The 27,191-nt window shown below is 44.9% G+C and overlaps 3 protein-coding genes and 1 long non-coding RNA gene across 16 annotated transcripts in view; 2 read left to right on the top strand and 2 right to left on the bottom strand.

Annotated features, from left to right (window-relative positions):
• Positions 1–15,168, top strand: part of EHBP1 (EH domain binding protein 1) — a 494,124-nt gene extending 478,956 nt beyond the window's left edge. For all 12 annotated transcript variants that reach the window (XM_049696094.1, XM_049696098.1, XM_049696097.1 and 9 more), the window contains 4 exons: positions 6,156–6,255; positions 7,380–7,453; positions 13,745–13,859; positions 14,077–15,168. In XM_049696094.1, coding sequence (XP_049552051.1) covers positions 6,156–6,255; positions 7,380–7,453; positions 13,745–13,859; positions 14,077–14,167 — 380 coding nt within the window. In that variant the 3' untranslated portion in view covers positions 14,168–15,168. The remainder of the gene's footprint in view (positions 1–6,155; positions 6,256–7,379; positions 7,454–13,744; positions 13,860–14,076) is intronic.
• On the bottom strand, positions 13,132–16,713 carry LOC125960837 (uncharacterized). The gene is made up of 3 exons (XR_007470908.1): positions 15,829–16,713; positions 15,163–15,314; positions 13,132–14,110 (listed from the first exon to the last, which is right to left on the bottom strand). It is a non-coding gene; the product is annotated as an uncharacterized LOC125960837 (long non-coding RNA).
• A 1,540-nt stretch (positions 16,714–18,253) lies between these two features.
• OTX1 (orthodenticle homeobox 1) lies at positions 18,254–26,400 on the top strand. 2 transcript variants are annotated; one of them, XM_049696102.1, is made up of 4 exons: positions 18,254–18,757; positions 19,870–21,699; positions 22,678–22,829; positions 24,109–26,400. In XM_049696102.1, exons 2-4 carry the CDS (start codon positions 21,603–21,605, stop codon positions 24,925–24,927), a joined length of 1,068 nt encoding a protein of 355 aa, XP_049552059.1. In that variant the 5' UTR covers positions 18,254–18,757; positions 19,870–21,602; the 3' UTR covers positions 24,928–26,400. The 2 variants fall into 2 exon arrangements, with proteins under 2 accessions (XP_049552059.1, XP_049552058.1); XM_049696101.1 differs by lacking the exon at positions 18,254–18,757 and adding an exon at positions 19,328–19,506.
• On the bottom strand, positions 18,686–20,696 carry LOC105748568 (basic proline-rich protein-like). Its single transcript, XM_012537041.2, has 4 exons — positions 20,616–20,696; positions 19,827–20,152; positions 19,631–19,698; positions 18,686–19,401 (listed from the first exon to the last, which is right to left on the bottom strand). Exons 1-4 carry the CDS (start codon positions 20,694–20,696, stop codon positions 18,686–18,688), a joined length of 1,191 nt encoding a protein of 396 aa, XP_012392495.2.
• Positions 26,401–27,191: the final 791 nt, after the last annotated feature.

The raw sequence follows: 27,191 nt of genomic DNA, 5'->3' as shown, positions 1-27,191 counted from the left end.
GAACTGGCAGGGGAAGCTATCCATCTGTAAGTGTGGCTCACAATTCAAGTTTGCCCCTTATTGGAGGATGCCCAGTTGATCCTCCAAGTAGACATTAGTGTGTTTGGTTGAATGATGCATATAAAAGTGACTCACTGTATTTTATCCCATTTTACAAAGTATGTTAAATGCAACTTGAAAAATAAATACAGTTTCAGAGTTCTGAGTGTTTTGACTTCAGCCAAATATCTATCTGTCAACAGTCAAAATAGTCATGCATTACCTGAAATGTGGGTCATATTAATACTTTTAAAGGCTAAGAGCACTGAAAAGTTATGGAAGCAACTCCATCCCACATGTAATTTTTTAAATATACTAGACTGTAAGTAAATACAAAGAATTTTATTGGTTGTGAATTTTCTGATGATGATTACTTTCATACTTTTTAGTTTATTTTTGTACTATATTAAGTTTGTGCTTAATTTACCTTTTGAGAAATTAAGCACTGACCTTTGGCATAAAAAGTCTGTTCAGACTCTATTAAGAAGTTGGCACAAGAAGATTGCTGTTAATTTCTGGCCTTTAGAAATAGCATTTTCTTTTGTATAAGTCTAAGGAGGAAGAGCTTTTGTGAAGTTGTCTCTACTTCCTCCTGCATAGGTATGTCCATAGAAGTCTGTCAGAATTTATCTGTAGAGAGATGTTGCCCTGAATCTCTCCCCACATTCTGTTTTACTAAATGGGTAAATAAAAGATGTGTTTATTTTGAGAGAATGGGTTAGTTTTTATTTTACTTCAACAAAAGGAGACAGGATTTTCCCCCAAAGTTTATATACTTAATATTATAACAAATATATCATGCTGACCAAATAGTTGTTTTTTTTTTTTTTGCGGTATGTGGGCCTCTCACTGTTGTGGCCTCTCCCGTTGCGGAGCACAGGCTCCGGACACGCAGGCTCAACGGCCATGGCTCACGGGCCCAGGCGCTCCACGGCATGTGGGATCTTCCCAGACCGGGGCACGAACCCATGTACCCTGCATCGGCAGGTGGACTCTCAACCACTGCACCACCAGGGAAGCCCTGACCAAATAGTTTTAAGACAATTGCTGAAGACATCAATAAGGATTATGAGATTCTTCATTTACATTGATTGCTGTTAGAGGATTTTCTTAGTGTAGAAACATTTATCAACTGTTTGCTCATATAGTAAAATTTGTTTTCATAATAAAGCTCTATTTCCTAAGCTTAAAATATTTTCTAAAACTGGAGCACTGGAGTCCTGTAATGATGTTGGCTTTGGAGTTCATGTGTCCATGACCCTATGTAACTGCAGTAAATTAATCTTTCTCATCCATTAAGTAAATCTACCAGAATTCACCTCCTGTGTTATTAAAATATGTTTGTCCAGTATCAGTTAGTTGGATACCTTCATGTGTATCTCTATTTTAATATACTAAATCTTTCAGAGGTTATCATATACGTGTAATCATACTATAGGGACAATTTGTAATGGCAGCTTTGTTGTTTTTATGTTTGGTTTGTGTTTGCTACGTTGTGTCCTTTAAGGGCCATATGTGATCACTAGTCAGCCATCTCCACTATGGAGCTATGGCAAGATTTCAGCATTATATAATGTTTTCATAGTAGAAAATCTTGAATTTGTGTATATGTTTCAACAGTGCCTTCATCTCTGTGTTTTCTTTGTTTCCCATTGAATTCCTCTTCTTTTCAGCTAAAATTGTATTGTTCCTTATTTTGCATTTATATAATGCACTGGGCTTCCCTGGTGGCGCAGTGATTGAGAGTCCACCTGCTGATGCAGGGGACACGGGTTCTTGCCCCAGTCCGGGAAGATCCCACATGCCATGGAGCGCCTGGGCCCGTGAGCCATGGCCGCTGGGCCTGCGCGTCCGGAGCCTGTGCTCCACAACGGGAGAGGCCACAGCAGTGAGAGGCCCGCGTACCGCAAAAAAAAAAAAAAAAGAATGCACTGTCTGAAAATATATCTTTCTAAATAGACAATAAGCTTATGGTGAAAGATTAATTAGGAAAGGTTAACTAGTAGACAGTTTTTGAAAATATAACTCATAATTTCAGGTTTTTAACATCACTTTCCTCTTGTTCATTTTAAAATTTACATTGAGAATGCTGCTTTGGAAAAAACAAATGAAAACTACATACATGTTCCTGGGTGAAGAAATGAATTCTTAAGTTAAATCTTAACTTTAAGTCATTTTGGGAGGGAGGAGATGGAATATAAAGGCAGTTGTCAACCAACGTTTATTAAGTATTTATACTACATGTAGTGCTATATTATGCTGCTTTGTGTTAAGTGGTTTTTGTTAACTATGTGATAGGAAGAATGATTTGAAGTCATATTTACATATTACTTTTCCTGCTATTTTCATTACTCTTCATTATTTAATAGTTTTTATAAATCATACTCAGCTATAATAATTGATTAAAAGATAAAACTGACAATAAGAGATTGTGATGTCAGAAAGACGTTACATTCCACAAGGCAAAATAACAAAACAGAATTCTTTAAGGAAACAAAGTAGAAAAAAACATTACCAGAGACTATATTAGTCAATACGTTAAAATGTTAAGGTGATGTTTTTATTGGTAGTATATTTATAATAAACATGAGGCACTCTGTTTTAAAATATAGTTTAACAACCCGGCCATGCTTTCACATTTTAGTCACTGTGTACTGAACTGTAGTGTTTTGTCATTTTGTAAATTTCAAAATGGGCTTCAATAATATAGGTTTTGAACTTTTCAGTTCATGAAACTGAAAAAAATTTAAATTATCAGTATTGACTCTAAGGTGATAAAATTGTAGTTGTGATTACAAATTAAAGATAATTTTGAAAGAGAGGTAGTTAACTAGGTGAGTTTAAACAAGGTAAAATGATTTATGGCCATTTTATAAAATAATGACAATCTTCATTTTAAGCTACAATGTAAAGTGCTTTATTCTGAGATTATGTATTGTGTCAGAAGCTAAAACTGCCTTTTTTCTAACAGTGCCAGAATACAACCTCTTTTTCTTTTTGCACTAACAAGACTGCTTTACCACCACAGCCCACTCTAAGTAATTAAATCAATCCTTTGTACTTACCGTATTCTCCTCTAGTGACGGTACTAGATCTGATTATATGCTTCATGCATATTCAAAGTACCGCACTGACAGCTCTTTAATGAGCTCTTACTTAATCAGTATGAACAATGTTCATCTTGTTCTTTTTTTCCTCATGCATTAGAGCTAGGAATAGTTGGGAAAAATGAAACATCCAGCATTCATTTGAAAAATATATTGTACTTTGAAAAGTGTCTAAGCTGAGGAAGTTGCATTCTGCCCTTTAAAAGTCTGATGGACAAATTGGATTACTAGTATTGGATTAAATAACAAATGGTTAGAGGAGAAATGAGAAAAGCTCACTGTGATCACAGGCTTTAATATTTTTTGTTACTTATAAAGCTAAAGGGGTCTTTAACCAGTTATTAAAGTCAGGATTAATTTGTAATGGTTCAACTTACTGGCTTTTAAAAGCTTTTTAAATTAAAAAAATTTTAAATCCCTAAAAACAATAGTGTAATGATGTATTAGAAGAAAATTTAATTTTTTTATTACTAGGCTAAGTATAGATTTCCATCACTGTACTATCTCAGATAAGGAGTTAGTGATACAGAATTGATTTAACCTCAAATATGTTTTTTTCAGTTAATTTATATAATCTATGTAGCACTGAATAATATGTCTTTAAATATTTCTTATTGTTTGGCTTATTCCCTTTTTAAACATGAGACTCTTCTCATTTCCTAACAGTTAGGGGAGGTGGATCTTTTATTCTTATGTAGAAATCATAGGCATGAGTTAAACTGAAAATAACACAGTTATTTTATTCTTATGTAGAAATCATAGGCATGAGTTAAACTGAAAATAACACAGTACCACATCAATATTGTTATTCTCAAGGAAGCAGTCTTCCATTGAAGAAAATGATGCTAATTTAAAAATAGGCTAGTTGCTTCTAGTCTTATTGCCTGAAAGCCTCAATTACAGGTTAGGTTAAACTCAAAACAAAGTTTTAATATGTGTATATTTTTAGAAACCACTTAGGTTATGAATGCAAGAATTAAGTCTTTAATCAGAAAACAAAATATCATAAAAACTGCACCTATTAATATTGCACACATGTGTCATTTCAGTGATCAAAAAGGCCTTCACCAGGGTACAATTGGCCTTTTTCCAAATTGCAAGCTTTTTCTCAGCTTTTTCTTTTTACTCTTTCTTCTTTTGTTGCTACCCAGGGATTTGTGCCTATCGCAGCCTATATCACATGACCAGTGTCAAGACATCACATGGTCCAAAGTGAATACAAAACCAGCTACCCTAAAAGAGAGATTAAAAATGCTGTAAAACAATAAAGACCTTTGTTCATACTCAAAGAATCTATCCTAGATCTGCTTCATACCATAAAGTTTAACAGACTTTAATGAAAGCACATATCCTCTCACTATTTTCCCTAATAATGAACAACAGATATCTATTTTACAGGGATGCTCAGAAATACATGTTTAATCTTTTGCACACAGATCAGCTCTTTATTTTAGATTTTCATTCTAAAGATTTTTTCAAATTTCTGTTAATGTGGAAACAGGTAAATAAATTATGGTTCATCCATAATTTATGCAAGTATTAAAAAAGAATGAAGTAGATCTTCAAACAGCATGACAACAACAAATCACAGGGTCCTTATGTTAAAGAAACCTGTATGTGTCCAGATAAGGTATATACCTGTATGTGATAGACATAGCTACGTATGTGGTCTGGAAGAAGATACGCTAAACTGCAGTAGTACTTCTGGAGAAGGGAGGTGGATGGGGGAATTGGAGAGGGTGGGGGTGGTGAAAGAGGCCTTGACTTTTTACTCAATTATACCTCTGTATTGTTTGAATATTTTTTAATGGACTGGTAGTGTGTTTGAAAGTTAAAAGAAAATATCTCACTTAAGAAGAAAATGAAACTTAGGAAATTGACTAGGCTATTTAGTCTTCGCCTGGCATATTTAATTTTTTAGTAGATATTTAAGTTAACCCTATGAATCTATCTAGAAGTTGGACTGAAGTATTAAATAATGGTCTAGCAAAACAATAAACCAATCATGGGCGAAATTCAGAAAAAAAAAGTCAAAGAATTGTAAATTTGACTAGATACAATTTGAAGGGAGAGGAAGGAAGAGGGTTGGGGAATTAATATTTTTCTTGAGTATGATTGTGGCCTACTTCTGCATGAACAATACCAAATATATGCTATATGTTATAATCCTTGACATACTGGCCTTTTGAGGGGAAGGGTGGTACAGATGATGGAATGGATATTAGGGAAAATGAATTTTAAATGTACAATCAGTAAATTTATAATCTAAAATTTTAAATCATCTCTCTGCTCAAATGTTTTCTCATTTACGGAACATTATTATGTTCATCATGTTTTTTCACAGATAGCTCTAAGTATTTTTGTAGCTTGTTCATTTACAATGTATTTAAAATAATTTGCAAGTGTTTACCCTGTTAGGGATGATGAGTTCTGGAATGGTATATGTATGTATACCTTTAGTTTGCTTGGGGGAGGAAAATAAGAAAAAAAGCAAGTTGTTACAGGTGGAAGCTCTCACAAAATCTATTGACTTCTCTGACCTTACTGGTAGTCTTATAATTCTCATAATGATTTTTTAATGTGGTTTTTAATTAATTTATTTATTTTTATTATGACCGTATGTCTGTCAGCACCACGAGTTCCTCACTGAAACATAATAACAAGTCAGCCTCTGGGGAGGATTTAAAAGTTGGAACACTTTTTTTTTTTTTTTAACTGTACTTAGTATTAGTATTGTACTTAGTATGATCTGTAAATATGTTCGGGGGACTGAAATATACAAGGTGAATAATAGCAGCTTTGGAGATTGGCTTATGAATTTTTAAATATTGATTTCTTTTTTCAGGCCTCGGACCTTAATCTGATGTTGTTATAAACAGTTTAACTTGTACTGTTGGGATAGCTAAAATATGTTTCGTGTTAAAAAGAAAAAAAAAAAACACTTGTGCTGAACTATTATTTGGCTTGTAAATGTCAATAGAATAAGAAATATCTCTTCCTAAATTATAGGAAGGAACACAGAAGAAGAAGAAGCTATGATGCAGGAGTGGTTTATGTTAGTTAATAAGAAAAATGCCTTAATAAGGAGAATGAACCAGCTCTCTCTCCTGTAAGTACTTATGACTTTGCTTGTTTTTCCTACAACATTGATGAATCTTAGGCTTTCCATCATTGTCTTTTTTGGGGGTTTCATTCTTATTAGGCTTAATGTTTTTTCTTTCCTTAGAGATTATGTTTTATATAAAAATAAAATTAAAAATAGTATATAACCAATTTTTACCTTAAGAGTAAGAATTTTAGAGTGTTAGATACTGAAAAAATGTATTTATTATATAGAAAGCCAAGTAATATAAACAATTTTTGTGTTTAAGAAATCACTTGTGCACAAAAAGGATGTTTGGTTTATATTTAGTGGGAAAAGAAATAAAATTGAAGTTTATTTAACATCAAATTTTCAGTTAAAAATTAAAATAAGTCTTAATAAGGACAAAACTAACTTTGTATTCTACAAATGATGTTACCCTAAATTTTGGGATAAAAGATTAATAATTTACACAGAAGTGACCTTTTTATGATTGCAAGAATTACAGTAAAATGGAGACTAGACCAAATGTAAGCATTTTCAGTCTTTAGCATTTAGTTCACATAGGACTTAATGCTTGTTCCTTTTTCTCACTAACAATGTTCTTATATTATGCCACCTAGTGTGGGAAGAAGCAGGCTTACATGTTTTATTTTAGTGAAAACCTCTATTTTTGTCATTTCTGCCATGCCTGAACTTGATAAAGGAGTTATGAAGAAGTGCAGAACTTAACTAATCTTGCCTTTTTAATTGTCTCTATATTAAATTTTCACTGGTGGTACTTTCATGTTTCTTGTACTCTTTTCACACAGAGTTCTAGACAAAAAAGTGTTTATTGCGAATTATGAAAAATATTCTACAAAATAACCTTATACCTGGCACTTAATACAAGAAGCATTGAAGATTGAGGCTACTTATCCACAGATTAGAATATACTTCTGTGCAATTCAAAATTGAAGGAGAAAAATAATAGCACTATTAAATATTCAACCTGAGGAAGGTTTTAGGTTTGTGTATCATTTGTTTTGAGTGGCTTAAAGTTAAAGAGAACAGTCAGTTATGAGTCCTAAAATCAATGTAACCTAAAGGTTCTTTTAAGTGTTTAATGATTTAGTAATTAGCATATTGATGAACTTTTGCAACTTGCCTAGGGAAAAAGAACATGATTTAGAACGACGATATGAGCTGCTGAATCGGGAATTGCGGGCAATGCTAGCCATTGAAGGTAAGAGATGCCATGGCCGAATGAGGTGTTTGAGGTGTCAGTTGTCAAAGAGATTTAAAGAGTGTAATACACTTCTGGTCTCACTAGGTGTGGTCTGACTAAGGACCTACAGGAATTGCAAATAAATGCCTTAGAGTCAGAAACCAATAGTCATGTAAAACCTAAGGACCCTAATTCAGATCATCGTTATGCTTGCTATTAAACATAAAATTGTCTTATCTTTTGTCTGTAAGCTTAAATGTCCATTAAATGGAAAATATAACTAGTTAAATGATTTCATTTTACTATGTGCAAGTTAAAGAGGTTTGAGAAAGATCTATCATTTTGATTTTTCACATTCATACTCTAAATTTTACCTTAATATTTAATTGATGTCAACACAAATATGTAACTGTCCAGTCTGCTATAGTTCTTAAGATTCCAGCTCCTATTAAGTGAATAATCAGGCAAAGATTCCGGCATATGAGATAAATGCAACACTTTCACACTTTATATAAAGCTTTTAAATGAATTACATATATAGTAATCCTAAGCATGGTTCATAATATCAATAAACATCAGCTAGCTTAACTATGGCATTTACTATATATGCTTATTTTTTTTAAATTCTTACTATTTTAGAATGCTGTTCTCCTTATACTTCTTAGTTGAAAATGTCTTATAGTTCAAAGATGTCCACTTAAAAGCTAATCCTTTGGGCTCTGTAAAATGGACCTTTTGTCTAATCAATGCAAATTGATTTTCCTATTCTGTATTGACCTCTTAACACATGCATTGACTGTCCATTGTAATTTCTTTCTTCACCTGATAAGGTACCTGATCCATAAGAAGTCAATTCTAATTAGTTCAGAAACTGGGAATTTAAGTTTGTAAGAGAAATTCAAATGAAACCATATGTTTTAAAATATTTTAATTAAAATTGTTAGTAAATAAAATACATGCTGTTTATCTAAATAGTATCTTATACATTTATAGAAGTTTTATTCTTACTTTTATATTCCTAATATTTGATAAATATGACTAACAACATTTGTATGTCCTAATTTATAAATTAGATTTACTTTATTTAAAAGGCTTTCAGATAGCTAATTTCCTTCAAGTGGCTATCAAATTATATCACTAATAATGACTATAAAATTTGTCAAAATTATTTAAGAAGTTCTGTGAAACTTGCCACTGAATAAAATGCACAAATATACTAAATGGTATTTTTCCTCTTGCTATAATTTTTATAGTCATGGTATAGTCTTAAAAGAGATTGGAAAGCTAAATAGTCATTTGAAAAGTAGGTATAGCAAATACTATTTATACGGTGTATATATATATATATGTGTGTATAATATAAAATGTGTTTGTATATAGTATGTATAACTCATTATACAATTTATTCTTTATAGATTAATTATATATTATGCTCAATACAGAGTATTACAATGTTTAAAAATTTACTTTCTCATGTATAGTAAGTTAAATCAACCCTAAGATACAGCTTGATACAATACAGTTGACTTTTAAGGCAGATATTGCTTCTATCCCAAAACCAGTATTATTACCAAATAGTACCATCTTTAAAGGAGGGCCATAATACATATAAAACATCCCAGTTTCATTGGCCATCCTATCCCTATATAATAGACCTACAGTCTTAAATAATCTAACATTTTTCTGCCTGCTCCCCTTGTACACATGGAAGAGCAGTAGAAAGTAATATTTTTGAAGAAGAGAAAAAAAATTAATGTTTTTCTTTTCATACACCTTTAATACAATTGTTAATTTTTTGTGGTTTTGTTCTGTTTTATTTTTTAATTAGTACTATTGTCCCATGTGTGATTGTGCCTTAAATCTCTCAGCCAGTTTCTGTTGCTGGTTGAGGGGCAAAAGAGACTTGAGGAAAGAAGCAGCCTGTTGAATACAAATAAAGACACTTTCTCAGAGAGAGGCCTGTCCCATTAGCCTGGGCAATATGTGGCCTGAGCTGTCCTAGAGTGATACTGAGCATCGTGATCATCAGTTCTTTGAAGACAGTATCCTCTGAGCCAGCCCTTAGAATGGACACACATTCAGTAGTCTTTCAGAGTGTTAAAACACCACAGAAAAACACATGAACAGGCAACACTAATTGGTTTTGTTTTGCTTTCCTTTGTTTTAAAGTCCCTTCCTCTTTTCTTTCCCATCTCTTCTACTTAGTAGCCATAAGATGGTTTTCATAATAAATAAACTAAAATATTTTTGAATAATCTACTACTGAAACCATTAACTAGGAGAAAAGCACAGAATATTAATAGTCATAGTCCAGTGAAAGAAGTATTAACAGCTTGGTTTGAGAGCAAAATAATAATAATAACATTCAATATATCCATTCTTCTGAGAATCCATAATCACTTTGGCCTTTTTTTTTTCCCTGAGGTGTTTTCATTGCAGGAGTTTCACTCTACTGAGCTAAGTTGTAGGATCCCTTAAGCTAACAAGCATCTTTCAGATACTTTTCCTATAGTTTTTCTGTTCCAGATTATTTAATGCCCCCTCAGGAAAGATAAATTCATTTCTGCACACATTGGGGTGGGCTTTTGGAAAGTGGTGTGTTCATTTTCTGCACAAGAAATGGATCTTCTCTAGGATTTTGTACATCTTGATTTATTCTTGGCTTAGAGTTTGAAGTGGGTGCTCTTCTAAAGGGATTTATGCATAGGTTCACTATTTTTGTAGTTATGGCTTATATGATAAGCTTTTTATATTTAAAATCAATATGTAATCCTGTGGAGGAGCTTATCCCCTAAAACCCCATTTGTAAATCTATTTTAGCTTTGTTACACAGCACAGCCACAGTCTTCCATAGATTGATTAGGTACAGCGGTAGAATCCTATCAAATGGCCTGCTCTGATGATGATGCAAACTCTTTCAGGATTGCTAGTTGACTGGAACTAAAGATAAGACTTGACTGCAATCCCCCAATGTGCTCTTTACAAAACTAGTGTTAATTTTCATCAAAGTGCCAGGCTTATTTATAGTGGCAAGGTTGAAGGTTTACTACAAGAACTTTAGGTCCTTTCTATTAAAGTGTTTATAGGTATTTCTTTTGCCTTTTTTCCAAGGTAATTATCAACTTCAGCAAATAAACTGAATCAGGGAATGAATAATTGGCCCTATATATAAAAAAAGAGTTTTTTAGATTAACAAAACAGCTCAGTGCAGATAGACATAAACAGAATCTCTTTATTTTAACACTTTGGCTCAAATGCAGCATCAAAACTTAATCCTATTTGTTGTGAGAGGATATGGCTTTTGTAGCAAAAGTACACTGGAATCTTTAAATTAATCAAAACCCACATTGTAGTCTGTCCAAGGCAAAGTCATTGCATCTAGCTAGCTGTTATAGGTGAGTAATCCTTTCTTAAAATGTATAACAAGTAACATATAAACTTACATTCAGGCTTTTAAAACATGACATTACATCTAGGTGAAGCTATTTAAAGAGGAATTTTTTAATTTTTAAATGTAGACCTTTGAACATACAAATGTGAATCTTGATCAATTTTAAAGGTGTTATCAAATTTTTTTAAATCATCAAAATAGTTTACTTAATTTCCCAAATTAGCATTCAAATATATGTGTGAATGTGTATAAATTTACTCCTGTGAGAAAGCAAATCCAAAGTAAAAGTAGTTTTGCTAGTGTAAAATCTACTCACTGCGCATAGCTATTTTCTCCACAATTTGGCTAATTATTTGTAGATAGATATTAATGTAGTGATGACACATTTAATATAAAAAAACCTATAAATTTATGCTGAAACAGTTAAAATTCTAATGTCAGTTAAATTTGTAAGATGATGAAAATTACCTAAATATTCATAATTTAAAAATGTTTTTGTTACAGTTATGTGAAATGTCAGCATTGAGCTAGGAAAAGGTTAAGATTTTTTAAATTATTCAATACTTAATGGATTAAAAATATAAAATTGTTTCCTCTCTTATCCATATTGTTAAAACCTTATTTTTTAAAAAGTTAAATATTGATATTTCTAATTATTAATTAAAACCTTAAAAGTGACTGGTCAAATATAGGGAAGGAATAATTTACTCAAGAAGATTATGTGTCATTAAAATTTATTTTTTCTTTAAAAAAATTTTGTAATTTTCAACTTAATTATATTTTTTAAGTTTACAGTGGAGAAATTTTATTTCCCAGTAGTAAAGCTCTTATCAAAATGTTTTGGAAGTAAAGAATTATAAATTAAGCTTATAATCAGAATGATTTCTTGAGGTTGGAAATGGAAAAATCCATATTCATCAAAATTGGTAATCTTAATAATTATAAAATTTAGTTACAAATCTTTTACAAATTTAGCAGGTTTTTCTCTGAGTTAATATTTCTAGAACTACAGTTACCTGAAATTAGACTAGATGACCTTTAAGATCTTTCCAACCTGGAGAGTCTATTAATTTATCTGCTGTGTAGAATGAAACTGATTAAGAACAAGAACCAGATTAGAAAATTGTCCAGCATTCCTGACCTCAGTTGCATTTAAATCCAAGGAATAAAATTGTGATAGATATGGCTTTTCTCCAGTTTTGCTGTTTCATTATTATTTTTTAAATTCTTACATTAAGAAAAAAACTTTCCATAGCAATAGTTTCTTTATTCCTCTCTATGCAATAGAATACTTCACTTCTTTTTAAATAAGAATGTAATGTGACCAATTATTTAATGTACTTATTTGTGATGTTTTGTATCGAATGTGGGTAATTAATATATGGCATGTTTAATATATATGTGTGTATGTATTCGAGCTTGTAATGAAAGGAATAGTGATAAAATAGAATAAATTATTCTAGCTTTTTGCTGCTATTCTAACCTTTATTGCATGATGATGCATCTAATTTTTAATTTGTAAATACAAGATAGAATTCCCTCTAGCTCCATTTGGTTTCATAAAGCTGCTGAGCAGTTTGCTGTCTTGAATAAATTTTGCTTTGGAGGGGGTCGGGGGGATTTGAACCAGCACATTCTTGTGTGGTTTGTGAAGATTCACATGGTAACCAGCGGTGTGCATTGTTGGGTTTATCTGAATAAGCACCAGCCATGTGAGTTTTAACATGATTGCCCAGGGCAATGGAGAGAGAAGAGAGAAACCAGAAAGGATTGCACTCCTCTCTGTTTTTTGGAAAGTGCATTTGCTGGGGGAGGGGGCTACATGAGTCAGTGGCCAGGGTATTTTTTTTTTTTAAGCTGGTGTCCTGTTTCCCTCTAGGTCCTCATTTGTTCGGCTATCTGCCTCATCATCTACTTCTTCTTTTCATTGTTTACCTTCCTAATGAGGGAGGCGGGGTAGACTGGGGGTTGATTGACAGCTACAAGCCCTTACAGTCTGGCCAGAGAGCAGTTGGCTTTGGTTTCAAAAGTGCTTTAAATGTTCGATTTGGTCCTGTTTTTATTAAACGAAACTGCTGCTCATCTTAAGGAAATTATCAGACCAGCAATGATTAGGAAATATATTATTGGGGCCTAAAACCGTCAAAAAACTGCCCCTTCCCATGGAAGGAGCACTGCCCATCGGATTTTCCAACCGGGGTTTCAAAAAGAAGTATGTAATTTTTCCTTTGCAAAAGTGCTTTGATTTGAAACCACGCAGCAAACCTCTCCAAAAGAAAACTGGCTGTGATGCGATCGAGAGCTGCAGTGTAATGTTGCAGAGCAAATTTATTTTTTACTTCAAAGAAAAATGCTAATTAGCCGATTCACTACTTTTAAAGTTATTGTGAAGCATATGGCGCCCAGTGTGAGATACATCCAACTGCTAAAATAGAGCGAAGAGGAAATTAGCGAAGAATGGGCTGTATGGGGTGAGCATGGGGGTGGGGGAGGAGGATAGGTTCTCAGGCAGATTCTCTAGCCTTTTCAGGGTGATTTTATCGCCCATCTCTGCTTCCCGCCTCCTCATTCACCCACATTCCCCCCTCACCGCTCGGGCCGACCTCTTCTGGGCCTCCAGCTCTCCCTCCCCCACTTTGGCTGACATCAGGTGCGCACCTCCGCTGGCCACCGGCGCACACCTGGTCTCTTGCAGGTTCCAGCCCAGCCCGTAGCCGTCTCCATCTACGGAAAATACTTAGAAAGTAGGGTTTTAGGGGCGAAATCCTCATCACGACGGCCAAACTCTCCGTGAAACACTAGCTAGTGGCTCTGTAATATGGTTTGCAGAGAAATAAAAGGGAACTGGAAAAGGCGGGAAGGGGAGGGCCGGGTGGGGTGGGAGACCGGGTGGGTAAGGAGCCTCCCGTCCCCTGCAGACTGGCAGAAGACCGAGGCCCAGAAGCGACGCGAGCAGCTCCTGCTGGATGAGCTGGTGGCCCTAGTGGACAAGCGCGACGCGCTCGTCAGGGACCTGGACGCGCAGGAGAAGCAGTAAGTGGGCGGTGGGGTCGGGGTCGAGGCTCTGCCGCCTGCTGAGGGGCCGAGAAGTTTTCGGAAAGTTCAGTCCAGAGGTCCCGGGTGGGCCGGGGCAGCCTCCCGCTGGCCCCGCGAACCCCGTTCCCTCTGGGGCTCGGAATGCGGGGCGAGAGGAGAGTGCCGCTCTGCGCTCCAAGAAGAAAAATAATTTGGTTTCCTGTTTGACTTCCAGGGCCGAAGAAGAAGACGAGCATTTGGAGCGAACTCTGGAGCAAAACAAAGGCAAGATGGCCAAGAAAGAAGAGAAATGTGTTCTGCAATAGAAGCCAGACCAGAATCTTGACCAACATTTTATTAGCCTTGGGTCCCCAGACCAGAAAAAGTCATTCTCGTTGTTGATTTAAAACTTTTAACATTTTGTTTGGCTGGATTGTACTTCTTTACCACTACCACCACCTCTTTTCCTCCCTTTTTTCCAGACAGTGTACAGAACTCCGAAATAGCTTTGTTTAAGGATTGTGTGTGTGTGAGTTAATCATTTCCTTGAAATCATGTAAAATAGATTGCACAGACATCTTGTGAGTGATTGGTATTAGGAGTGTTCAAGAAACTGTTCAAAGAAGAAAGAAAAGAAAACTCTTCCCTCATTATTTTCCCTCATTTTTTGATGGAGAAAAATTTTAAAACATTTTTGTTGTTGTTGTTATTGTTAATAGCATAATGAGGGGTGGGAGGGGGCTTAAGAGGGAGGGATAAGGAAAATGTCATGAATGATTTTTTTCCAGTCCTGCCATATATAACACTGAGTCTGTTACCTAAATTTTATAGTTAGATCATCTTCAATTTACTTATTAAACTGTGTTCTATTTACCAGTGGGATTTTCTGCAGTTGTTTTGCGTTTCACTATGAAGATAATAGGGTACTTCTCCTCTGCTTTCTTCGGAGGATGGCCCTTTAACGTAGCCTGAAACAAGTCCTGTGATTTGAAGTGAGCTGTAAGGATGGGACTAATTGACATGCATCACTTTACAAAGACAGTCTTATCATTTGAGAATGCGCCATCTTTTTCTCTGGATAATTATTTATTACATCTAGCTTGGTTCCTACATTTTGTTGGGTCTCAAAATTGGCTCAAGAATGGTGTTAATATTTATTCTGTATTGATAAAAGTCTGTCTTGCCATTATGAGTAAATCCTCCAATTAATATTTTCTTCTCTAGCATAGCACTGTCATTTTTTTGTGAAAATGGTTATCTGTTTATTTATTACAATACTGAGTCATATATAAATTTTCAATAAAAGCAGAAACTTTCTTACCTTAAACACTGCTGCTACTTCTTTGCAATGAAAACTTGAGAAGTTTTTGTATTCATAAGACTTTTCATGTGGAAAAATGGTCCTCTTGAATGCAGGGCAGGATACTGGTCTGTATTTGGAGCTGAATAAGTTTACACCACCCCAGAGGGGCCCTGCTGACACACGAATGCGAATTGAAAAGCAATTAGTCATATTTTCTTAAGCAGTGTAAACTATCATCTTTTAGAGGGTCCTCTCTTAACGATTTGAGATTTGTGATTCCACAGCACTGAAAAAAATGTAATTTTCCATTGTTATAATTTTGCACTCATATGAGGAAGAACTATGACTTCTGATAACCGGCAAGACTGTAGATGCCGAAGTGAAAGGAAGAGGGTTATTGTTGGAGGGGAGGAGGAGGGTAAGTGTGTGCAGGTGTGTGTGTATGAGATGAGGGAAAGGGAACTTTCAACCAGAAGTTCTAAGCTACAGAAAAAACTGGCGATTTTATGGTAGTTTCCATCACTCCTCTACAGAGGTGTCTTGAAACAAAGAAAGCTCGTTCAACAAGTCTGGAGACAGAGAAAACAGTCCACTAGCATTTATACGTTAGCCTAGATCATACATACATATATACACGTATACATATATGTACATATACAGACAAATATTTATACCAATACACACACAAATTCCTTTCGAAAACTATGCAGCCGCCAGTCTTTCAAAATGATAAAACCTTCCTACGGTAGAATTTCTTCACGACAAGGATTTTAAGAAGTTATTGAAAAGTTATCAGAACTAAATGAAATCGGGTATTTGCCGTCTTTATTAGAGCAGGAGAGCAGAGGGAGCTACCGCTTCCTGGGGGGAAGCTCTCAGAACCCGGCCCTAACCCCAGGGAAACCGGCAGACGAAAACCATCAGCCCGGAGCAGCCTGGGGCTTGGGTGACCGGCGTCACCCACTCCATTTACGCAGGATTCGGATTCGGGGAACCTTCCCTCTCGCGGAGCCTCGCAGAGAGGCGGCTCCCCCAAGCCGCTCGCGACCTGCCAAGTGACAATCCTTCGCTAGCCCCAGATTTGTTGCCCGTCTCCCTGCCCCTCCTGCCTCAGTCCCGAGCCTCGCGGGGTTTCCATTGGGCTGCTCTGTGGCGCCCGCACGCCCCGCAGCGGCGGCGGAGCGCGGTCCCCGGGGACCATCGGGGTCAGGCCCGCGGCGAGGGCGCCGCATCCCGATTTCGTCGCGTGGTGCCCAGAGGCTGCCTCCCGGGCGCAGGCGCGAGCCCAGCACGCCTAGAGGCCGGCAATCCGAAAGCCCGCGCGGCGGCAAAAGAAGCTGTGGGCCCGGGGGTCGCCGAGGAGGAGGAGGAGGAGGAGGAGTGTTGGCAGCGGGCTGGCTTGGGCACAGCCCGCGGGCCAGTGCAGAACTTCCGCCCCTGGCCAGGATCCCAGGGCCCCGGAGCCAAACCCCTCCCCCTGTCCCAAGTGTCCTCCAGAGTCTGGCCCGGCCTCGAGGTCACCTGGATGCTAAAGCCAGGGCCCAGCTCCCACGCCCCCTCCCCGGCCCGGGGCCCTCGAGCTGAGTCCACAGGCCCTCCCCGGGCGAGGCCCCCTCTTCCCCTCCCCGAGCTGCGGCCGTTGCTGGAACGGTCGAGGCTTCTGGCCCAGCGTCTCCCACCTGGATATTTGCCTAGCGACGGCCGCCTCAGTCCTTTACGCCACATACAAGAAACTTTCATCTCAGTCTCCCCCGTCTCCACTCTCCTCCCTCTCCCCTCTTCTCTCTTTTTCTTCTCTTAATCCCGGGGTTTTATGGGTTGAGCACTAAAAAAATTCGCCTGCAATTTGGGATTAGATAAATACTCTCATTAGGGGGGAAAAAATCGTGCTACTTGATACCTCCCAACTTCCCCGAGACCGCGGCAGCATCTGGAACCGAGAGCGCCCGGCTCCCGCTTGGCGGGCCCTGGGGACCGCCTGAGCACATTCCAGCGCGCACTGCCGCCCCACCTCGCCGCGCCGGACCTCGGCCCAGCGCCGCAGCTGCAGGCCAAACGGGGCCGGGAGGAGGCGGGAGTGCGAGAGTTTGCGGGACTGGGACAGGGCACGCACCCAGGCCTGGGAGGGCTAACCCAGGCACACAGCGCACAGGCCCCGGCCGGGGTAGCGCCGGGCTACGGACGCAGTGCCGCCGAAGCTCACCCCAGGGCGCCGGCATACTCTTCCCCCTCACACTAGTGCGCTCCAGCCCGCGCCTTTCCCCAGAACCGAAAGCGGGGGTGTATTTCGTTTTTTTCCTTAAATCTCTGCACATTTCGGGGACTCGGAGTCCTGGGCCTCGCGGACTATTCCCTGCGGGGGCCTGCGCGAGCCAAAGGTGTGTCCCCGCTCGGGTCAGCGCTGCGCTCTGCGCAGTTTCTTTTCCTGTTAAGTCTTTTTCTTGTTCATGTTTTTACTTTTCTCCCGTTCTTTTATTGTTTTCTCTCTCTCTTTCTCTCCCTTTTGTGAATGGGCCGCGGTGTCTTTGTTCTGGAGAGAAGCGCCCGTGTCGCCGACTTTTGTGAACCAGAGAAGGATCTTGTAAAACCTTTTCTCCTTCATACTTCCCCACTCCCACCCCTCCTCTTTTGCCCCTTTGATTAGATGTTCCCTCATCGTCAAAAAAAAAATGTAATTTCGTTAGCCTGGCGGCCACTTTCTTTGAACATTAGCTCGCTTTCAGCTCCAACTTCAATTAGAAGGAGTTGATTTTGAGAGATCAACAAAAGGACCGACCAAAGCCTTATTAAAGGTCCTAAGAAGATCTCCCGGGTTCTTTGAGAAGCAGTTAAGGAAACAGTGTGCCCTCCATCATATTCTGTTACCGTATTTTATTCGGACTCCAAAGGAAAGTGTCGCTTGGGGGAGGGGGAAGCACTTTGAAGAGCGGCGGCCGCGGCCCCTTTTCACTCAGCGGGCTCCCCCTTCCTTCTCCTCCACCTCCTCGCCCCGCGCCTGGTCCGCTCTCGGTGCCCGACCTTGCGGCCCCGCAGCGCCCGCGCTCCCCACCGCGAAGCGCCCGGTGGCTCCTTGACTCGCCCTCACACTTACTCCTGTTCAAACTTTTCACTCCGCCTGTTGAGGTGGAGGGGAGGGGGATTAGGAAGAAGCGGTAGGAATTCCTCGAAAGGGAGTAAAGTGCCTAATATTCAGGAGGAGGTGCCATTTAAAAGAATTGCCTTACTCAGTGTTGGGGCGAAAACACTTTTCTTTTTGCGCTTTGACAAGTCCATTCAGGTAGACGTGTTTGAGAAGTTTGTTCGATTGGGAAATGGGCTTCGCCAGTACGAACGATCCGGGGAGATCGCTTCAAGGAGGCTCCTGCGGCATGTGGGAAAGAAATTGAGGGCAGGGGTCTGTGGCCACGTTTTCCACCAAATTGTCCCTTGTAAAAGGAGAACGGGAAGGAGACAGTGTGAAAGAGAAAGTTTCCTATCCAAACCTTTCGATTCAGAAGTAGAGTGTGTGTGTAAGGGAGAGGGGACTCTGCGCTCCAACATTTCAAAAGAAGCGTTTAGGATTTGCAAACACCTTTCGTGGGGACTGGGAACACCAGGAGACGCCGAAGAGCAGGTAAGTGGCCGTGCCTCCCCTGCGGGTGCTGCTCGCAGGCGCGGGAGTCCTGAGGCGCCGAGGCGGGATCTGCGCACTGGGAGCTGCTCCCGCGCTCGGCAAAGTAGCCTGTGCCAGCACGAGCCGCCCGCGGCGTCCCTCTGCGGATGGTGGCGCGGTGGATGAAGACACTGGGGCCCGCGGCGCCGGGAGAGGGGCCGGGGGCCCGCTCCCCTCCAGCCCGCGGCTCCCGGGTCCTCGCGCCCACCGGGCCGCCGAGCTGGGTGGCGCGCGGGAGAGCGAGAACCGGTTCTCCAGCACCTCGCCTCCTTCTGCCACTCCCTCCAGGGCGCCAAAAGGGCGAGAGAAGGGCGGGGAGCCCCGGGGCGGCCTCGGGACCGGCGTCCCCCTCCACGGCCTGGGCTCCCGCGCTGCGCTCGTCTTCCTCGCGTCGCTCTGCGCCGCGTTTGCCGCCAGTCGAGCCCCGGAGTTAGCGCGCGACCGGGGCGGGGCGGGCGGGCGGGCGGTGAGGGCGGGGTGCAGGGGGCGGGGGAGGGCGGGGGCGCGCGGAGGTAACCCCCGGCTCGTGCTGCCATTGCCCGGCTCCCTGTCACTCAGCCCGCGCGGGGCCAGGGATTGGCAGCCTAGCCCGGTTACGCACTCACCTCGCGTTCACATACCCGGGGAGGGCATTAGAAAGGTGATCAATCTTCATCAGGCTACATTTCCAATCACCTAAACAACCCGGCCAGACAAGCCACTCCGACAAGGTAAATCGCTTGATTTATTTAGTTTCCGAAGTGCCTCTGCGGGGCTTCCCCAGCCCCCACCGCCTCCACGCTGCACGGAGTGCCACGGCAACCTCGAGCCACCTCCCAGCTCTGCCCCTCTCACCCCCACCCTCCTCCTTGCGGCCCCTCGGCGCGGTCCTGGGCGAGGCAGTGTCTCGGGAGCGTGTAGGGCTTTGCAAACAAAGTGTGTGTATGAAATAAAGTGAAACCTGGAGGGACACGCACAAAGCCACTGGAAAGAAAGAGAAAGGGAGGAGGGAAGTTGGGGAAAGAAAGAAATCCGGGGGTCCTAGACCAACCGCCCAACCCGGCGGGTAATTCCTGTGCTGCTCTGTTTTGCAGGTTGGCTGCCCGGAAGGTCCGTGTGAGGGTGCGAGGTAGATGGTGAGCGGCCCCGGCAGCTGAGGGCAGGTAAGGAGAAAGCCGGGAGCCGCCCGGGACTCTGGGAATGCGTCGGTTGTTCTTGCCTCCCCGTCCTCAAACGGGTCCCCGCTTCCCAGGTCCCCGGCACGTGGGCGGGGCTGGGAGGCGACCTGGCTCCCCTCTTGCTGCGCTGAGGACCCCGGAGCTCTGCTGCGGCCCCGCGCCCCTCCCCCGCCTCCTCCGAAGTAACAGAGCTGAAGTGCTAAGTTTGAAGAAAGTCTGAAAACTCACGCAGCAGCCTAGATGAGTCGCCGCGGCTGATTCCCATTCTCCTTCGGCCCCAGAGCCCAGGCTCTTTCCCTTCTGTCGCCTTCCCTGCAAACTAGGTTCTCCCGGCCCAGGTCCCATGGGGACGGGAGCGGGAGGCTTCTTTAGCTCTAACTTCTTTCTTTCCCTAAACTCTCTAGCCCGGGTCCCAGGTCTGCTTTGAGTTCCTTGAAGCGGGGTAAAGCGACAGGTCCTCTGGGGTCTCAGTCCTACACCCCCAGCGCCACTTCCTGACCCCTGATTGTAGCGCCTCAGTTTGGGGGCAGCTGGGGAAGCCAGGCGTCGACCTTCCAGCCCGGGTCAGAGCGAGCTACGCCCCAGAGGCCTAGTTCTCTAGTCTCGATCGGGTCCTGCGGCCGCGGGTTCAGCTAGTAGGATAGGCGGGGAGCGCACCGGACCTGCTGCACTGAGGCCTCCCAAATCCGCCAGACACTTGGGGCGCTGGGCAGGTCACCTTTTAACCCCGGCCGGGACCCCATTGTCCGCAGCCAGGACCGGCTTGCGTTGACGAAAAACGGCCTGCGGCTGTGGCGAGGCGCCGGTGACCTCGGGCGGCGTCTTAGAACCGCCACCTGTACAGTGACCCTTTCTGGTCGCCTCTGCGGGACCTGGCCTTGAAACTGTGGTCGAGGTGTGGGTGGGATTCCGGGTAAGCAGTCTTTCAGCGGCTGGGCACAGAGAAGTCAACTGGAAGGGCGGCTGTAGGCTCTAGGGCCGGGACCCAGCCGAGGAGACTTTGGCAGGTCGCACTCTCCCAAGTGGGCAATGCGTCCTGGAGAGGCTCAGGTGCCGCTAGCCCTCCGCAGTGCCTCACCTGGGCTCTCCGGAGTCTACCTGTGCGTCCCACTTTCAAAGACGTTTGAAACAACGTCTCATGCTCTGGATCTCCTGCCGCCTGGGGGCCGAGCAAATGTTTTCTTGTGCGATGTGAGGCCCGTTCCCACCCGACCAGAATTTTGCCTAGTCTTAGCCGACTCTGCGGTTCAGGCTCTGACCTCCCAAGCTTGGCCCTGATTTTAACCTCTCCTCACTCCTAGTGTCGCCCTATGAGTGTCTGGCCCATTCCAAGCCCGAAAAGAGGAGATCATGATCCAACTATTTTACTTTTCAAAGAAGCTGTGGTCTTTGGGCTAAGGCCTTATAGAGCCGAGTTGACCGCCCTGTACAGTTCCATAACCGGCGTCCCCTCCCCATCCTGTGACTCCTTGCCTCGGACAAGACCAGGAAGCCGTGATGGCTGGGAGTGACGGTTTCCGTGTGTCTCGTGTCTCCATAGGCCGGCCCCCAGACGCAACAGAGCTTGAAGGACTGCGCAGTGGGAGCCCCGCACTGCGCCCGGCCCCGGCCCCCTGGATCCTTCGGGGCGCCTCCACCCAGCTGTTAGCATGATGTCTTACCTCAAACAACCCCCATACGGCATGAACGGGCTGGGCCTAGCCGGGCCGGCTATGGACCTCCTACACCCCTCCGTGGGCTATCCGGGTGAGCACCGGCCCCCGCCCCCGGCCCCTGCAAATCTTGGGGATCCCCAGCCTCCCGGGTTTAAGCACAAACTTTGTCGTGGATCGGCCCAGGGAACCGGTTGCCTAGTCTGCTTACGGTGCAGGACACGCTGCAGGCTCGCAGGGCAGAATCGCGGGTCGGTGAGGATGGCCGGGGCGGCGAAAATGTGAGACGTGAGCCCTCCTTGCCTGGCCACACGGGCACCTTGTCTCCCGTTGTGCTCCCACTGCCAGCACAGGGCGCATTTACCCACGGATTCGATTTCTCATGGGTGGTGTGTGTGCGTGCGTGTGTGTGTGTGTGTGTGTGTGTGTGTGTGAGAGAGAGAGAGAGAGAGAGAGAGAAAGGATCTATGCCTTTCCCCCCAACATTGAATGAGGAATATGGACACTTGCTAGGCTCTGAGAGGAAGGGCCGAGCTTGCCTTATGCAAAGCGACTGGCTGAGCTGAGGAGGGGGGATTCTCCCTCCCTAATTAAACTGTCCTCTAGACGGGTGGCCTGCACCAACTTTTGCACTGTTGATGTGGACAACTTGAGCAGAATCCTGGCTGTCTTTTCTAGGTTCCACTTCTTCACCCCCATTTTTTCCCTCGGAAAGTGTTTTCCAGGACGTGTTTCTGCACACCCCTTCCCCACCTTCCAGCCAGGGAGAGTGTTGGGAGGGGGGCAGTGAAGGAAGAAAGATTGTATAACTTCTCTTCCTTTCTTAACCTCTGAGAGGCAGGGAAGGGGGCAGTCCTGGAGTACCGGAGACACTGGCTCCCAGTCGCTCACACATGCAGTTTCTCCCACCTGTGGCTGTCAGGCTCGGCCTCTCTGGGGAGTTGTTTTTGCTCGGAGCTCGGCTTTCTTTTGCAACGGCCTGGTTCAGAGCCTGCCTGGGGCCGGTCCGCGTCCTCTAGCGCGAGTCCGCGTGGCCACCACTGACCCGACGCGCCCCCGCGTTTCCCCTCAGCCACCCCGCGGAAGCAGCGACGGGAGCGCACCACCTTTACGCGCTCTCAGCTGGACGTGCTCGAGGCACTCTTCGCCAAGACTCGCTACCCTGACATCTTCATGCGCGAGGAGGTGGCGCTGAAGATCAACCTGCCAGAGTCCAGAGTCCAGGTGCGCGCGCTCGCGGGACTTCAGGGTCGGGGGTGGGGTGCTGGGGCTGGTTGGAGAGGGCCTGGGAATGGGGGTCTGGTGTCGGGGCGGGCTTACAGGCTGGGTAGCCCCTCTCAGACTCCCCCTAGCGCTGGGCCGGGCCTGGCAGAGGGGCCAAAGTTAGAGGAGCTAGCTTAGAGCCCTGGATTCCGCCATTGGCCCCGGGGCGCCTTTGCTATCCAAAGTGCTTTTTAGGATTGCCGGAGGAGAAGCGAGGCTCCCGAAGGTAACGTGCCCTGAGAGCCCGACACTTGCCCCTGCCTCTTTGGCCGCCCCAGGACTTGGCAGTTTCCTTCCGGGTCCTGAATTCTTCCTCCGCCCTTGCCTTGTATCCCGGGGATCCTGGAAATAGAAGAGTGGGGCTTGGCCAGAGCCTGGTGCCCTGTCTGGGAGTGCGCCCCACGGGTGGCGCCAGTTTGATTAGACATTTCCTTTGCCCGGAGAGGATGCCGAACGCAAAACCTGGCTACCAGCTTTGCTGTTTCTGTTTTTGCGATGAAAGGGACCCGAAAATACGGTTCGGATTATAACTCAGAACTCTCCTCAAAGGCCTTTTATCTTGCCTTTTTCCCCCCAGAGGCTCGAGAGAACAGGAATGCCATGTCTTGTACCGGGGCCTTCCAGGAGGACTGAGAACTTTATGACTGTCCTATTTGGTTCCCCACTTGGAGCCAAGAAGTCCAACGAAATTCTGCCCAGGCTTCCTTCCCTAGTCCCCCGAGTACTGCCTCTGTTCAGCCTCCTGGCCTTGCTCCTGCTCCCATCCAAATTCTCGCCCTGCCCAGCACCTGACCTGCAGGGGCGGAGGGGCTCCGGCCTCAAACTCGGGGACTGTCCCCCACTCCGCGGCCTGCTCTGTGCCTCTCCGCAGTTTACTGAGCTCTATTCATAGAAGACAGGGCCTCCAAACATACATAGGTCTGTTGGGAAGCAGCCAACAGCATCAGTTTAGAGATGGCTGAACTTCTGGCTGGACAGACACAAATGTTCCGCCCTCCGGCAGAGTTGCGCTGGGGGTGGGGCACATCCCTACTTTGCCAGAGGAGGGTCTTTGAGCAGAAGGATGGGGGAGGGTGGAGGAGCAGGGAATGCAAGGTCTGGCCGGGTCGGAGATAGGGAGGGGAGGAGGCGTCGATAGGAGAGGGATGCGGATCCTAGGCCGGGTGTTGGTCCAAGGGGCGGGGGAGTGGCAAGTTCTACTCTCCCCCTGACACACTCTCCCCCACCCGGCCCGCTGCAGGTCTGGTTCAAGAATCGCCGTGCCAAATGCCGCCAGCAGCAGCAGAGCGGGAGCGGGACCAAGAGCCGCCCAGCCAAGAAGAAGTCCTCCCCGGTGCGGGAGAGCTCGGGCTCCGAAAGCAGCGGCCAGTTCACGCCGCCTGCTGTGTCCAGTTCCGCCTCGTCCTCCAGCTCCGCATCGAGCGCTTCGGCCAACCCGGCGGCTGCAGCGGCTGCAGGCCTGGGCGGGAACCCGGCGGTGGCAGTCCCGTCGTCGTTGAGTACGCCGGCTGCCTCGTCCATCTGGAGTCCGGCTTCCATCTCGCCCGGCTCAGCGCCCGCTTCCGTGTCGGTGCCCGAGCCTTTGGCCGCGCCTAGCAACGCATCGTGTATGCAGCGCTCGGTAGCCGCAGGCGCCGCCTCTGCCGCAGCCTCCTATCCCATGTCCTACGGCCAGGGCGGCAGCTATGGCCAGGGCTACCCCGCGCCCTCCTCTTCCTACTTTGGCGGCGTGGACTGCAGCTCATATCTAGCGCCCATGCACTCGCACCACCACCCGCACCAGCTCAGCCCTATGGCACCCTCCTCCATGGCTAGCCACCATCACCACCATCCCCACGCGCACCACCCGTTGAGCCAGTCCTCAGGCCACCACCACCACCATCACCACCACCATCACCAGGGCTACGGCGGCTCGGGGCTCGCCTTCAACTCTGCCGACTGCTTGGATTACAAGGAGCCTGGCGCCGCCGCCGCTTCCTCCGCTTGGAAACTCAACTTCAACTCGCCTGACTGTCTGGACTATAAGGACCAAGCCTCATGGAGGTTTCAGGTCTTGTGAGCCCAGGAGTGGGAGGAAGAGAAGAAGAAACGCAACTACCTGCGCCCTCCGTGGTCCCCGTCCAGTTGTTGCTGCTGCTGCTGCTGCACTGCCCGCCTTTGCCTCGGCTTTTCCAGACCTGAAATTTCATGCTCCCAAAAGATGCCCATTGCTGCACTGCCGCCCTCATCTTTGTGCCACTTGCTTGGGGGATGTGCAAACCCTGCCCACCCCTTGGAAGAGGGGACCGGTGCTTCGGCTTGGCCCACAAGTTCTATATGGGAGAGCTGTGTGCTCCCCTCCTCAACCCCTAACGAACTCCTAAGTCACCATCTTCTAGTCTTTCTGGACAGTTATTATGCGCTTGCAGCCTTCGGAGGCTCTTCGCTCTGACTTGCTGTTTGAGCCCTACACTTTAATTTATTCTTTCTGGACACTGGAGTCACTAACTGGCATGTGTCTGCCTGTTGGAGTGCACCCATACTCTACTCCAAATCAAAACAACCACTAAGCGTTTCTCGCGTGCAGACTGCCGCCCCTTCAGCTGCCCTAAGCCCCGCTCCCCGCCTGCAGACCAGAGCTTCCCGGCGTTTCCTCCTCCCCAGCCGGATGCGCTGGGACGAGGCCCGGAGGGAGGAGCGCACCCATAGCCTCTCGCGCACAGCCCCGCCCTGCGTAGAACTGGCTCAGTCTTCCGCTTCGGCGGGAATGCTGTATATAGTCAGGTCCGTTCCAGGGACCACTTAAACTTTTTAGTTGCTGTTGGTTGAACTGAGCATATCTCGTCTTAGAGTCCAAGAAATAGAACTTTAAGATATATACAGCATATATATATACACATATATATATAACAAAAGCAAAAAATATTTTCCCTCTGTCCCCTTTCCTCTCTTCCTCAAACGATGGCGCTTTTACTTTTTCAGTTGTTGCAAAGCTTCCCTGCCCTCTCACACCTTCTCCGTCTGTGTATTTATTAAAGAGAATCGTTTGGTTTCAGGAAGCTGCGCGCGGAGGATCGGGAGGGTCTGGGAGTGTGAAGGCAAGAGCCAAGTCAGGGTACAGGGGAGGGGGCTAGTCTGGGCCGGGGCGCAGGACTGAGCCCTTCACCAGGTCTAAGCACAGGGTCGCAGTTCCAGTTAAGAGAGCAAAACCAAAAGAAAACAAAAAATAAAAATAAAAATACAGCATTATGGAAAAACAAACAAACCCAGGCCCCAAACCCCGGTTCCAATTCCTCTGTCGGCTTCTCTCTCTTTAAACAACCCTGTTTTGTCTAGTGAGTTTTTAGTGCACCTTCATTCTCCGAAATCTGCGGAGGACCCACGCCTGTATATCAGTTTTGGCTTTGGCCTTTTCGTCCAGTAGGTGGGAAAGTAATTTGTAAATTTGATTTGTCCGATGTGAAGATCGCAAATTACTTGTTGAAATGTAAGGCAGTCCCCTTCCGCCCCCTTTATCTACATTATTTCCCGAAAATAAATGCAAATTAATGAACGGCTTGTCAGTGTTGCTCTTCTGCTTCCAGCCCAGGTCCTGGTCTTGGGTGGGTGGAGGGGACTAAAAAGAGGAACCCCCCCGTGTTAATAACCCGCGTGTTAATAACCTGTGTGAAGCTGGAGGCCAAAAAAATGCTCTCCTAGGGAGGGTCCCCCCTCCCGGTCAGCCCGGCCTCTTCCCCCAGGCGTTTTGACCCCGTATCCCCTCTCGCCATCCAGGACAGAGACAGGTGTCAGGACTCAATTCCCGAAGCAATTCCTTTCTCTTCAGAGGCAGGAGCCTGGCACTGATTTCTTCACCCTAATTGCCTGCACCAGAAAGAAGAGGGGGAGGGGAAGAGGGTCGGGAGGCGGGAAAGGATAGGTCTGTAATGCTCTCAGAGCTGAGCCAAAAAGGAAAAGAAAACAAAACGACAAAAAACCGATCCGTGTCTTGCATGTTGGCAGCAGACGACCTTCCTTTCTGCTGAGCTGTCCCCGGTGGCTTCACGGAGGCCGGGGGAATCCGAGTCATCCCTTCCACGTGCTAAGATGTCCCTTTAAACCCTCAGACCCTGCCAGAAGTAGCCAAAATATCTTTGTTCGTATTGCTAAGTTTCTTTAAAACGCAAACACAAAATCTAGAAAAGTCGATAGGGACGCGTTTCACTTTGGCAGGGGAAGACGACTCCTGGCTCACACAAGGGGGTTCGGAAGGACGGTTCCACCTTCCCCTGAGGAAGACAGGGGTAGGGGTGGGGATGGGGTGAGATGATCCTCCAGAAGACCCAGAGTCCATACTCTGGTCTG

The sequence above is a fragment of the Orcinus orca genome, chromosome 13 (genome assembly GCF_937001465.1).
Source record: "Orcinus orca chromosome 13, mOrcOrc1.1, whole genome shotgun sequence".
NCBI lineage: Eukaryota > Metazoa > Chordata > Mammalia > Artiodactyla > Delphinidae > Orcinus > Orcinus orca.
Note: the sequence above shows the minus strand (reverse complement) of the source record. Positions and strands in the feature narration are given on the sequence as shown.

Bases quoted from the DNA above. Each gene is read 5' to 3' on its own strand.
- OTX1 (XM_049696102.1), top strand. From the start codon at position 21,603: ATGATGTCTTACCTCAAACAACCCCCATACGGCATGAACGGGCTGGGC. The intron at 21,700-22,677 runs GTGAGCACCGGC...GTTTCCCCTCAG, and splicing joins CCCCTCCGTGGGCTATCCGG to CCACCCCGCGGAAGCAGCGA. The intron at 22,830-24,108 runs GTGCGCGCGCTC...GGCCCGCTGCAG, and splicing joins TGCCAGAGTCCAGAGTCCAG to GTCTGGTTCAAGAATCGCCG.
- LOC105748568 (XM_012537041.2), bottom strand. From the start codon at position 20,696: ATGGGGTCCCGGCCGGGGTTAAAAGGTGACCTGCCCAGCGCCCCAAGT. The intron at 20,153-20,615 runs GTCCGGTGCGCT...CTTCAAACTTAG, and splicing joins GGGAGGCCTCAGTGCAGCAG to CACTTCAGCTCTGTTACTTC. The intron at 19,699-19,826 runs GTTGGTCTAGGA...TTGTTTGCAAAG, and splicing joins ATTACCCGCCGGGTTGGGCG to CCCTACACGCTCCCGAGACA.